The 11529-nt window shown below is 39.8% G+C and overlaps 1 protein-coding gene across 1 annotated transcript in view; it reads left to right on the top strand.

Annotated features, from left to right (window-relative positions):
• si:dkey-246i14.3 (ephrin-A4) overlaps positions 1-11224 on the top strand; it is a 31722-nt gene extending 20498 nt beyond the window's left edge. The window contains exons 2-5 of the mRNA XM_024268430.2: positions 360-658; positions 4516-4584; positions 10580-10606; positions 11011-11224. Coding sequence (XP_024124198.1) covers positions 360-658; positions 4516-4584; positions 10580-10606; positions 11011-11090 — 475 coding nt within the window. The 3' untranslated portion in view covers positions 11091-11224. The remainder of the gene's footprint in view (positions 1-359; positions 659-4515; positions 4585-10579; positions 10607-11010) is intronic.
• The last annotated feature ends 305 nt before the right edge of the window (positions 11225-11529 follow it).

The raw sequence follows: 11529 nt of genomic DNA on the forward strand, positions 1-11529 counted from the left end.
GTACACATCTGTCAGTACGGTTAGAAGATTCTGGAAAGCAAAAACCAACGTTTTTTTTTTTTTTTTTAAGAAATCAGTTATATGAATTATCTCAAAATTATCTCTGATAGTTAATTCCTCTTTTGTGCTGTTCCTGAGAGTGAAACAGGGCTCTGAAATATTATTTTAAAAAATTAATTAAAGACGTGCACAGCTTAGTTTCATCAGCTTCTGAAATTGGGTTATATTGATGAACCGTCTGTCTCCTGAAAGCAGCCTCTTTTCTCCTGGCTCTCTTTGTGTTTAATCACCTCCTCAGCCATGTATTAGTCTGTAATTGTTACATGAAAAATTAATGTCCTTCTCCTTCTTCCTCCCAGGTTAGCAGCAGGAGAACTGTCCGTCCAGGTGAATCTGACTGATTACCTAGACATCTACTGCCCCCACTACCCCAGCAAGGAGACCCCAGGTGCTGACGAGGCAGAGACACTTGACCTGTACCTCATAGCCGAGGAGGCGTTCCAGGGCTGTGTGGAGACCAGGGGCTCCATCAAGAGGTGGGAGTGCAACAATCCTAATTCTACTTTCGGACCGGTGCGCTTCACGGAAAAGATCCAGAAGTTCACCCCCTTCTCGCTGGGCTTCGAGTTTATTCCTGGAAAACATTACTACTACAGCTGTAAGTATTTGCTTAAGTGTTGGGAGCTCATGTCACTAAATTTGTCAAACTTTAAGGCCGAATCCGGATTCTTCCCCTATGGTTTTTCCCTATCCCTACATTTAGCCCTTCAAACGGAGAGTTATGGAAAGATGGTGTCCTCAAAATTGGTCGTCACTTCCACTTGATGACATCAGCTACGTTAGCTCATAGCTGCTAGCGCTCGGAAATACATAAAAACATTGGTTTTATAACTTTAAAAAGGTCATTACTTAAATTTAAATGTAAACATCTGTGCTTTAGAGCCCACCCTCGTGATGAGAAGCACTTCTCCTCCACGACACAGCCCGATGCCACTCACCCCACCGGGGGAGGGATACAGAACTTGAAGTCCCATCGCTCTACCCTTAAAAAATATTTCAGACACCCATTTCCCCTCAAATGCCCCTTCAGTTATAGGGGTAGGGAGAAGCTAGAGGGCGTATAGGATAATTTGGATTCAACCTTAAAGACCCTCTCCAATTAAAATTGTGTTTTTGGTGTTTTTATCATGTCCTTGTAGCATTTTGTTCATGACAAAAGACATATATTAAAAAAATTAAGCATAACATGTTTTTTTTCTTAGTTAAAAACGTGTGAATCAAGAGGGGATGAAAAAAAATACAGTTTGAAAAACTTTTAGCGCTTCACAAGCTCCCTGCTCCGCTTGTAGACAAATAGATCCATTAACGTCTTTGTTTTCCTCGTCCGAGCTGGCATTTGGCTCAAAACTGGACAGCTGGATATCCAGTTTTGTTTGCCTTTTTTGTTGCACAGTAATGTTAGGTTGTGGGTGTGAAGGGCTGTAAGCTAGCAGGAGAGAGTGTAAACATATGGATGATGGGAAATCACAGTCCTGCCCACAACTCAGAAGCAACATTTTTTTTCATTTTTGCCTTAAAACGGTACAAAAATAATTAAAAGACTACTAGTAAGACTTTAATGAAAGATCAAAAGGTGATCGGAGTGGGACTTTAATGTTTTATTTTTTAATTCTTGCTGTTTGTGCTAAAAAATAATTATGCTAAATGTTGATTTATAAGCTATAATCTCCTTAATGGAAGCTTAGATGGTTTTAAAGTCATAATTTTCTCTGAGACCTTAGAAACAGAAGATGGAAAAACGGTTTACAAGTGTAAAATGTCCACAGACGACTGTATTGGAAGATATTTAAGCTGTGGGGTGCATCTCTCTGAGGAATATGGGGGGTTCAGAGAAATGTCAGTTTTGTTTTTATTGGCAAACTGCAGCTCATTCCCCTAATGTTTTCCCTAAATTCATGAAGCGTGGCATTATTACGATCTTTTCATAAACCTGCAGGCTCTTTAGCCACGGCTGGTTCACCAAGGAACTCCTCTCCACTCATTTATCGCAAACCACTGGAGGGAGAAAACAGATGAAAAGGCATGCACGTTTAGTGGCTAGCTCTAGAGGAGAAAAAAAGTTTTTAAAAGTTTGGGTGTAAATTTATGAGGAAATAAAAAGGCAGAAAATTAAACGGTCAAAAGAAATAAAGCATGCTATGGAAGGATAAAAAAATGTCAGTGTGTGGGAGGATGAATGCTGATCGATACAGTGAAGGAGGAAAGACAGACGGAGGAAGAGTGACAGAAGGCGAAAGAGAGCAAACGATGGACACAGCCTCTGAGGACTGGACCGGGCAGGAGGGGGCAAGAGGAAGGGATGGCAGGGAGAGGACTCCACGCTGGAGAAAGAAAAGGGGGTGACGACAAAAGAGGGACGGATGAGACGAAGGAAGAGAAAGAATCTTTACATAAATTACTGTTGCAGTCTGTGGGACAATGGAGTATTGTGAGGGCATGAGAGGACGGTTCCACACACACATGGACGTATGCTCACACATGCACACTGGCCTATTGTGATTGTTCATGCCAGTTCACAGAAAAGCAACAATAGGTCTCCCCGCCGGTTGGGCCACAGTGGACTCAGGACAATTGTGTGTATTTGTCCACATCAAAGATAACGTGTAAAGTTGGTCCAAATGTCTGGCTCTGGGGTCCGTGCGCTGAATGAGAGCGCCGCACTGGATCCGGCATAATGGCCTGAGCCCGGGAGAACACTACAATAGTATTAGAAGCACTAATGGTATTAGAGGCTTCAGTCTGAGCCGGGCTCAGCTCTTCTCTGCCATTAACTATGACACTTAAAATCCACTCTCTCTTGGCTTCTGCCACACTGGCCAAGCTGCTGACTGAACCCCACAAGTTCTCCACCATCAGGTCAGCAAAAACAGGAAACAGCTTGACATCCTCGGATAGTCAGCGGCCTCCATTAGGGGACAATGAAGGTGGGGATGAGGGCTGGAAAGTTCTGAAAAAGCAGAAAAAACAACTCAAATAGTCAAACCTTTTAGACTCTTAGAGAGGAATGGACTTCTTTGTGACACTTATGTGAGGACTGACCCTATATACTTCAAATCTAAGCTGGTACTGTAGAAAAAAGTCTCAATCACCCTCCTTTTGTCACTTGTTGTCCAGTCACTTGCAGAATTTACTTTACTTTTAAGCAAAAGTTGCCTGTTGTTGACCTATTTAACTGACCACATTGTTTTATATTTAAGGTCTGATTACATTTTTTTATTTAATTTGCCAAAATCTGAACCCAATGTTCTGATTTTTTATTTTTTTTTTGGTACAATTTTGGACTTTACCTAAAAAATGAGTGTTTGTGATGTTACAATGATGAGCTGGAAGAATTTATTTATTTTTTCCGTTAATTATCCTTGCTCTTTGTTAAACTTTTTTGCGCAAAATAAGTGAATATAAAATATGTTGTATATCATTTGGTTGGTAGGGGAGACAAATATGCTTAAATACTTAAAAACTCTAAAAACTAAAAATCTTAGTTCTAAGAATCTTGAACTTCCTGCTTTTTGAGTGAATAAACCAAATTCAAGACTGTAAAGATGCTTTGATTGAGCAGGTACTTGAAGTAAAATAAAAATGCATAAACTAGTATCAGAAATCCTTCATCTACGCCTGAGGTTTCTGCTTTTGTCCCAGCTCTAAACAGCACAACATCTGGCTCCACACTCCATGAGAATATTTCTTTAGGCAATTATGAATACTTTAAGTCTTCATAAATCTATCCAATTATTTTCAGTTGTGTAAAAATTACAATAAAAGTATTTTATTCATAAGTTTTGGACATATTGTTGTGGATAAAATAATAATCAAAAAAGTCCTGATTTAATAACAGATTTAAAGTATCGTGTTAGTTTAAAATAAACTCAAAATATTTGCGTGAAGGAGCAGAAATATGAATATGAACATTATAATTCCCTTTTGTGTTTTTGTCGTGATGAACCCCTCATTTTGGTTGTAATCGTCTACTAAGTGTGTATGTTTCCAGTTTTTCTGTTGGTTACTTTCATTTGAAATAATGACAGCACACGAGAGAGCCCATCACAGATCCAGCTCAGCTTGCATCGTGGCCTCACGCTGAGTTACCAGTTGCTCGTTAATAGCTCTGATTTAAAAAAGAATTAACCGCTGCGTTTGTGTGTGTGCAAGCAGCCGTAAACTGACATTAATACACTTCATGAGCATGTCTTTTTTTCATGTTACCTACCATATTGAGCTCAATTGTTGCATTTTCATTTGGATATTTTATTTGGTGATACAGACTTATTGACATGTGGACAAAGCTAAACGAGATTTCTTAAGAGTTCTTCAAAAAGAGAATGAAAGTTTTCTCTCAAACTATTTTGATCTGCATTATGCAGATGTGATGGATTCCACATGTTAACAACCTGAATTCAGTTTTAGGTTTGATAAGCGAGTATCTTATTTACATCCGTCTTTTCTTGTTCTCCTCAGCTATTCCCACAGATGAAGGCCCTCCTCGCCCATGTATGAAGCTGCGTGTCACAGTGTGCTGCGAGCCCCGTGAGTGCACTCGTCTTTTCATCTGTTCTTCCTTTCATGCTTCTTGCTTTGTACACCAGCAGACTCTTCTACCTCTCACATCTCTACTATCAAGGCTGGAGCTTATGGAGTGATGTGTAGACTTCCTTACCTCCTTTTTCCTGCTTTCTTTAACACTGTAAAATATAAACTATCAACAAACTTCACCCATATTTGACTATGAAACCTAACTGTGCCTACCTTTGAAGCACATCAGACTCCACCCACCCCGCCTCTTTTACTCCTTGTTATCCTCATTCTCCCACTCCCCTCATCTCAGTGTGAAATTCCCAGAGTTGATCTAATCCAGAGCCCGCCTGGAGTAATGTTGGTCTTCCAGTCCAGTGAGCTGCCCATTCCGGTTGGGAATGTTTCCCAGTCACTGTGGGAATCCCTCTACAGTTGTTGGTGTGTGCGCACGAGCTTTCTCCCAGTGCAATTGTCGTCTCGTACACCATGCGTCTAGGTTTTTTTTTTTTTTTTGTGCTTTTGCATGACTATTTGAACCTTTGCGTGTGATCTTTGGCAGTTGAAGTGCATGGTGCATTTGTGTGTGTGCGCCCTGACATGCGTGTCAGCGGCGTCTGTCCCAGTTCCCATCCTCTGGATATCTGCAGGGGGCTTGTTGTGCTGTCCCGAACTGATCTCACCAGCTTCTCCTCCACCCCCCTTCTCTTACTCTTTTTTTTTTCTTCAGGGAAACTGGCTGCAAACTCATTTTAGCTCCACCTGCAAATCTTATAACCTTGAAAAATCTATTATAAATAAATATATATAAATTAAGGTTTGGAATCGATTAAAAAAAATTTAATTAATCAAAAACCTGGAAATTTTTTTTTTTTTCGATAATTCTTCTTTTTTTTCTTTTTTTAGTTACAGTGTTCGCCAACCACTTATTATCTTTGAATAATCGCAGCAGGAAATCGCACACTAAACTGTACATTCAGAACGTTTATTTTTAATCAGTGCTGTTAATCGATTGCAAAGAAAAATCAGATTAACCACACTTGTGTTGTGATTAATCACTGTTAATCACAATGTTTTACTTGGTAAATGTTATAAGACAATATAACAATAACAGGCCATAGAGAGAATTTTTCCTTTATTTTTACCGTCTAATTTTTTTTCATTTATCAAGATTTAACCCAGAACTGTAATTTGTGAGCACAAAATACATTAACCTTTTTGTTATCCCAGGCATGTTTACATTAAAAGTGGGGTCATCTAGACCCCACAAAACAGTCCGTTGAACTCTTCTCTTTTCTTTTGGAGAATTTCTTATATTCACGGGTGTCTGTTGAAGTCATAAAATCCTGTGAGCCTTCGTCACGGGAGGGATCAAATACAAAACTGACCTGCACACCATTAAAAAAATAAATACAATTCCGTCACATAACCCAAATGTTCTATATCACTGTGCAGCTGCTTTAAAAATAACTTTTTCTTCATCTACTGGACAAAAACAAGCTTCTGAACTGATGCTTTATCCAAACTATCGTGACAATCAGCATGTATATCGCCTATTTGTCGCTTGATTAATCGCATGCGTTAACGTGTTAATGTTCACAGGTTTAATAAAAATGTAAAACTTTTTCCCAAATTGCATCTTTAAAAACCCTTTCAGTACGGATGTGTGATTAGGAGTCATTTTTCTGTTATAGCTGTACAAGTGATTACTAAACAAAACTATACAGAGCGGGACTATCACGGACTACTTTTTGTTTTTGTTTTTTAAATACTGTAAATATGACTTCGACTTCCCTAATTTCCCAAAGTAAAATCCTAACAAATATTCGAATTTTACTAAGACTATTTATAAATCTACTGTGTTCTGATAAAGATGTGAATGATTAATAAAAGTAAATATTTATTTTTTAATATGTAAAAATTGTTCAAACTCCAATCAATTGATCATCAAGAAAAGACTAGTTTATCACAGATGTATTGGGAAATTTCTAGGGAAATGGATTTTGGAATAATAGATTTGGACACTCCGACAAAATGGCGAATGTACTATAGTGCAGTGAGTAGAGAAGGAATTTAGACAAAACTGAAATCTTATTTTTTTTATTGCTGGATTTATTAAATATTATTTGAGATCAAAATGTGCTTTCCTGATTGGATTGGATCAAATCTAAGATATTTAAAATAACATGAAATGTGCACTTAAAAATGGGACAAATCCAGGAAGAATGTTGGTCATTAATGCCAAAATAAAGTTGATTATGTACATGTATTAAATTATTAGCAAAATCTCCTTTAATTAATTTGAAAAATCTTTTTTTTTTTTTTTACCTACGAAGACGCACTCATGAGCTGAATCCTTGTGGGGTTTTTTTTCCGACTTTCCCTCACGTCCCATTTCCTAACCGAAACTAATCCCGACTAAATTTTAGGATCTTTGTCTTCTTGTCTCTCTACGCCCCCCCAATACCTTCTACTCTAACCTCCAGTTCTTCCTTTCATCACCCTTCTGTCATTCCTGAAGTGGCACTAATCCCCCCCTTCTCTCTGTCTCTTCAGCTTTCTCCTCCCTTCCTCATTTTTTATGATCTTTCGCTACTGGAGCAAAACTAATCTAGGCACCATCCATGGGTAGAGGCTTGCGCGTCTTCCTTCCTCCTCCTCCTAAGCTCCGCCCTGCCTCGCCCCGCCACCTTCTCTTCCCACCTTCCCTTTGTCGAGCAGTTACTGCCCGGCTCCCGCGTTCCTGGTTTCTCTGCTGCGCTCCATCTCTGTCGCGGGCATGCTGTGCAGCGACTGGGCTGGGATGAGCGTACATGAGGCCAGAGAGAATAGGGCGAAGGAGATGGATGAGAGAGGAGATGAAGGAGAGCCGTGTCTTTCCGGCGGTCCACGAATGGCAGCTCTCCACAGCTGTTGTTGTGTTGCACCCTGTGGAAATGCATCACACACTCCCCGGTTCCTTCCTGCTCAGGCTCCCTTTTATCTGACAGGCAGCGTGGCAGCGGGGCACGCTGTTCCTGTGTATTCTGGGTGTGTGTGTGGGGCCGTAGGTGATGGCAGCTCCTGTCCTTCAGCTACATCTCTCATCTAAACTTCAAACTGTGCACCTCCCTCCTTTCTTTCTCTCCCCCTCCCTCTCAAAGCTGCTCGACTGATTAAAAGGTGGTTTCGCGTGGGGATGCCCCGTCCCGGGCGTTTGAATTAATCATGTGCGCAAACATAAAGCGCCTGGTGCTGGACTGAAGGACAGAGGTGACAGAGGGAGTCCGGCCGGGACGCTGTCATTGCACCAAGGTGACACGGTGCTCCACGCTCCCTCGATCCGGTCTCCTCTCCAGTGTGTGAATGTGTTTATTAGCTTAATTTAACCGCAGTGCACAATAAACCAGCTTCAATGACACTGAAGGTTCCTATCCATGTCTCATGAGTGTCCTTAGCTATTGATAGGAGCTTTTTAGGACCCATTTTTGAGGCTTTGCTGTGTATTCTGACATTTCGACACTGTCACAAATCTAGAAAGATGCTTTAGGTGCTTAAGCCGGTGTTGCATCAGAAAAGCGGGATCTAAACTGACATTAGCTGACTGGTGTCGTGTGAAATCGTTGGCGCCCTGCAGCTTTTTATTGCATCTTCTCCTGCTCTCTTCACCTCCTACTCCATACTTACCTTTTTTTTGTTTATCTCTTGCTCCTCTTGCTGCTGTGACTCCTTCGCTTTCCTCCTCCTTAGCCATCCCACTGTGAGAAAGCTTCACAAACCAACTTCCATTTCTCCTTAATTGATTCCTCTTCCCTCTCCTTCTTACTTCTTTTTTTTCCTGTCATTGTCCCGCTGTGCTCAGTCCATTACATTTATATCAGTTCGTAGCATGCTACGATTTTCCTCACTTCTTGCCTTTTTTATTTTTTGGCAGTGATTTTTTTTTTCTTTCTAATTCTTTGTATTCCTGCCCTCTTTAACCCCCTCCCTCCTTTTTTTCCCAAATACCTTTGCAACCCTGGAACTCAGCCGCCTCTCAATGTCAAAGCCCAATTTTAAAAGAATTATTTAACTTCCGACGTTTTGCAAGTTTTCCCAGAAAAGCACCATTTCCTGTTTTCGCCCATTTAGCTTCTTGCTAGCTGTCAGCGTTAGCTTAAGTAGCTTTGTGTAGCTTATGTATAAAATGGCGGCACGAGAGGAGAGGTGGGATGGTGGAAGGTAGTCAGTCTCTGCAGTGAAGCTCCCTGCACACACACGTGCACCTCGCCATACTCGTGCGTGCACACTCACACGTGCAGCATGTTTGTCACGGCACTTTGAAGAGGCCATACAGCTGCATTCACGCCACTGAGGACACCATTTTGTGTCAGAACTGGCCAAAACTAAAATGTGGATGTGAAAGACGTGTTCGGCTTTCGTCTAAATGATTTGATTAAAGGCAGGTCAAAACATGTCGCGTTCAGTAGAGCTTTTTTTGGAAGAAGAAAGCTGGAAAAAGTCATCTGCGAATTAAACGCGAAATTATTTTTAGCAGTATGCACCAATTTTAATTTATTCGTGTATTTTTTTGAAATTTTATTTGTGAATTGTTTTTGACATTGCCAAAATTCTCAAATTATTTTTTTTATTGTTTATTTTTAGTATATTTTAATTCGTATTTTATTATCACTTGTGTACTATTTTATTTTTTAATAAATAACGTGAAAATTAAAAATGAATTACTTAGTATTTATGGAATTGTATTGGAAAATTGCAAAATTCAATTTTTTTATTTTTTATTTATTTAAATTTTGGGGTCCGAATTGTTTTGGTTATTAAGACAAATTTGACTGTTTTTTTATAATTATTTATTGATTTATTTTATTCCTCAGTTTTTTTTCCCACAAAGCCTTTCACACGCATGGATGCACACACGCGAGCCCGGTGAAAGGCCCAAACCTTGGCTTGTGTTTAATGCTTCGTTAACCTCCTGATGGTCGTTAGTGATACACAACCTGAGAGTAATTTAGAGTCATGTCAGCTAAAGCCACACGTCTGTCAGGCTCACAGAGGGACGCTGTTGGACATATGTGCTGGTATTTTTTCCGGAGTCATCATCACACACTCCCACTGGTTCTTGCGGGTGCATTTGTGTTGGTTTGTGTGTCTTATGAGTTGTCAGTGCTGCCGTGTCAGAGCTTGGTTCAAGGCCATAGATCGATTTAATAAGCAGTTGTGTAGCCTCATCCTTGTTTCCTGACCCTTTTGTCAGTGCTCAGTGGATTATGGCGATTCTTTTTTCCTCCGATTTTTAACCGCCTTAAAACCCACTACCTGTGTGTGTGTGTCAATAAATATCTTTTATGTTTCTCTCTTTTTTGTGTCCAGTTCTTCATTCTTCCAGCACACTGTCCCTCTGCACTATTTCCTTTCAGCCCCTGTCCTGCTGAGAAGGTGATGCCCAGACACTAACGCCCCCTCTTTCTACGCTCCTTTTTCCCTCTGTCTGACCTTGTTCCAATCTCTCCAGCCTTCTTTCTTTTCTTCAAACTTTCTCACTTGAACCTCTGCTGCTTTCCTTTTCATCTTGTGTCCACTTTTTCGTTTCGCCCTGTCCTTTTAAATCTTCTCCAATCCCCCCCATTTTTTTGTTGTTTTTTTTTCATTTCCTGTATGCCCCCTCCTCCATAATCTCCATCATCCCTGCTCTTTACAATTTGCACAACACTATCTTTTCCTATGGTTTCTAAAACCTTTTTTTATTATTATTATTTTTCTTTTTTTTTTTTTTGTCCGACCTTTAAAAGAATCTGCATAGGGGGACATATCTGGGGTTGCACAGCCAGTCAGTATTCATTTTTCATGGCATTGGTCCTTGAGTAATGGTAAACACCTTCCTTTGGTGGTTTGTCCGTTCCTTGCACCTTTTTTGTTTCATAAATCAGCAGCTTTGTTAACAAAGTTAAGCACCAAAAAAGAATGTCCAATCAGCAACTTATGTCTTTGCCTCAACTATCTAATTTTTCTCCTCTTTTCTCTGTTTTTGCAGCTTCAGAGGGTTCAAAACAGATCCAAGGTAAGCTCCAGCATCCTAAAATGAATATTTTGTTTTTAGCCTAAGAAACCCCTAGAAGATTGCTTTTGCACCAACAAAACTCAATGATATATTGCAAATTTAATTGTTTTTTATGTTTAATTGCCAATAATCAATAATCAGACCTTCAAGAAATTCAATCAGGTTGACCTCTAGGATCTTGAAAGGGGGTAAATGAAAGCTCCAGTCATAAAATAAAAGTATGTTTTTCTCTCTAGGATGCATGTAAAATGGCACTATTTCATTGAATTTTCAACATTTCTATGAATTTCATACTTTTTAGAAAGAATCTTTCAGTCTAAATCTCATAAAAAACTATTTAGAAGCTGAAAAACTTTTTTTTTTTGGTCATGTGTATAGTACTAAATACCTTGTTTGTTTTTCAGACACAGCACGTCAAAATGGGGTTTCGTCTTTAAGAGCAACTTTTCTTCCACTCCTCATCCTTTTCTTGATGACAACTTGATTGGACCATCATCATCTTCACTGTTGACCTGTTTTTTCTGGGAGTGCTCCAACAGACATTTAAAAACCAGGGCGAAAATTACACTTTAATTTTTCACTGCAAATAAATCTTTGGTTTAGCTCAAGAAAAAAAAAGCACCCAAGACAAATTTAGTGGCGGTTTACCTGTGAAATCACAGAATTACGTCTTCTACAGAATAAGCCACATTGACTCAGGGACGGACAAACTGAATTCCAGTGATTCATTTCTTGTTTTCTTCAACTCGTTGAGCAAATAGAAGAACCTTAGGGCTTGTCATGAAACTCCACTGTGAGTGTGTCGGGACTTGTTCTAACAAAGTTTTGTTGCCTCATTTTTGTTCAGTTTACAGTTACTGCTTCAAGTTGAGAAGTGGCCAAATCGACACACTGCTGACTCAGGCTGGCAGTCCGTGAGCTCC

Source organism: Oryzias melastigma, linkage group LG16, assembly GCF_002922805.2.
Source record: "Oryzias melastigma strain HK-1 linkage group LG16, ASM292280v2, whole genome shotgun sequence".
NCBI classification, from domain to species: Eukaryota; Metazoa; Chordata; class Actinopteri; order Beloniformes; family Adrianichthyidae; genus Oryzias; species Oryzias melastigma.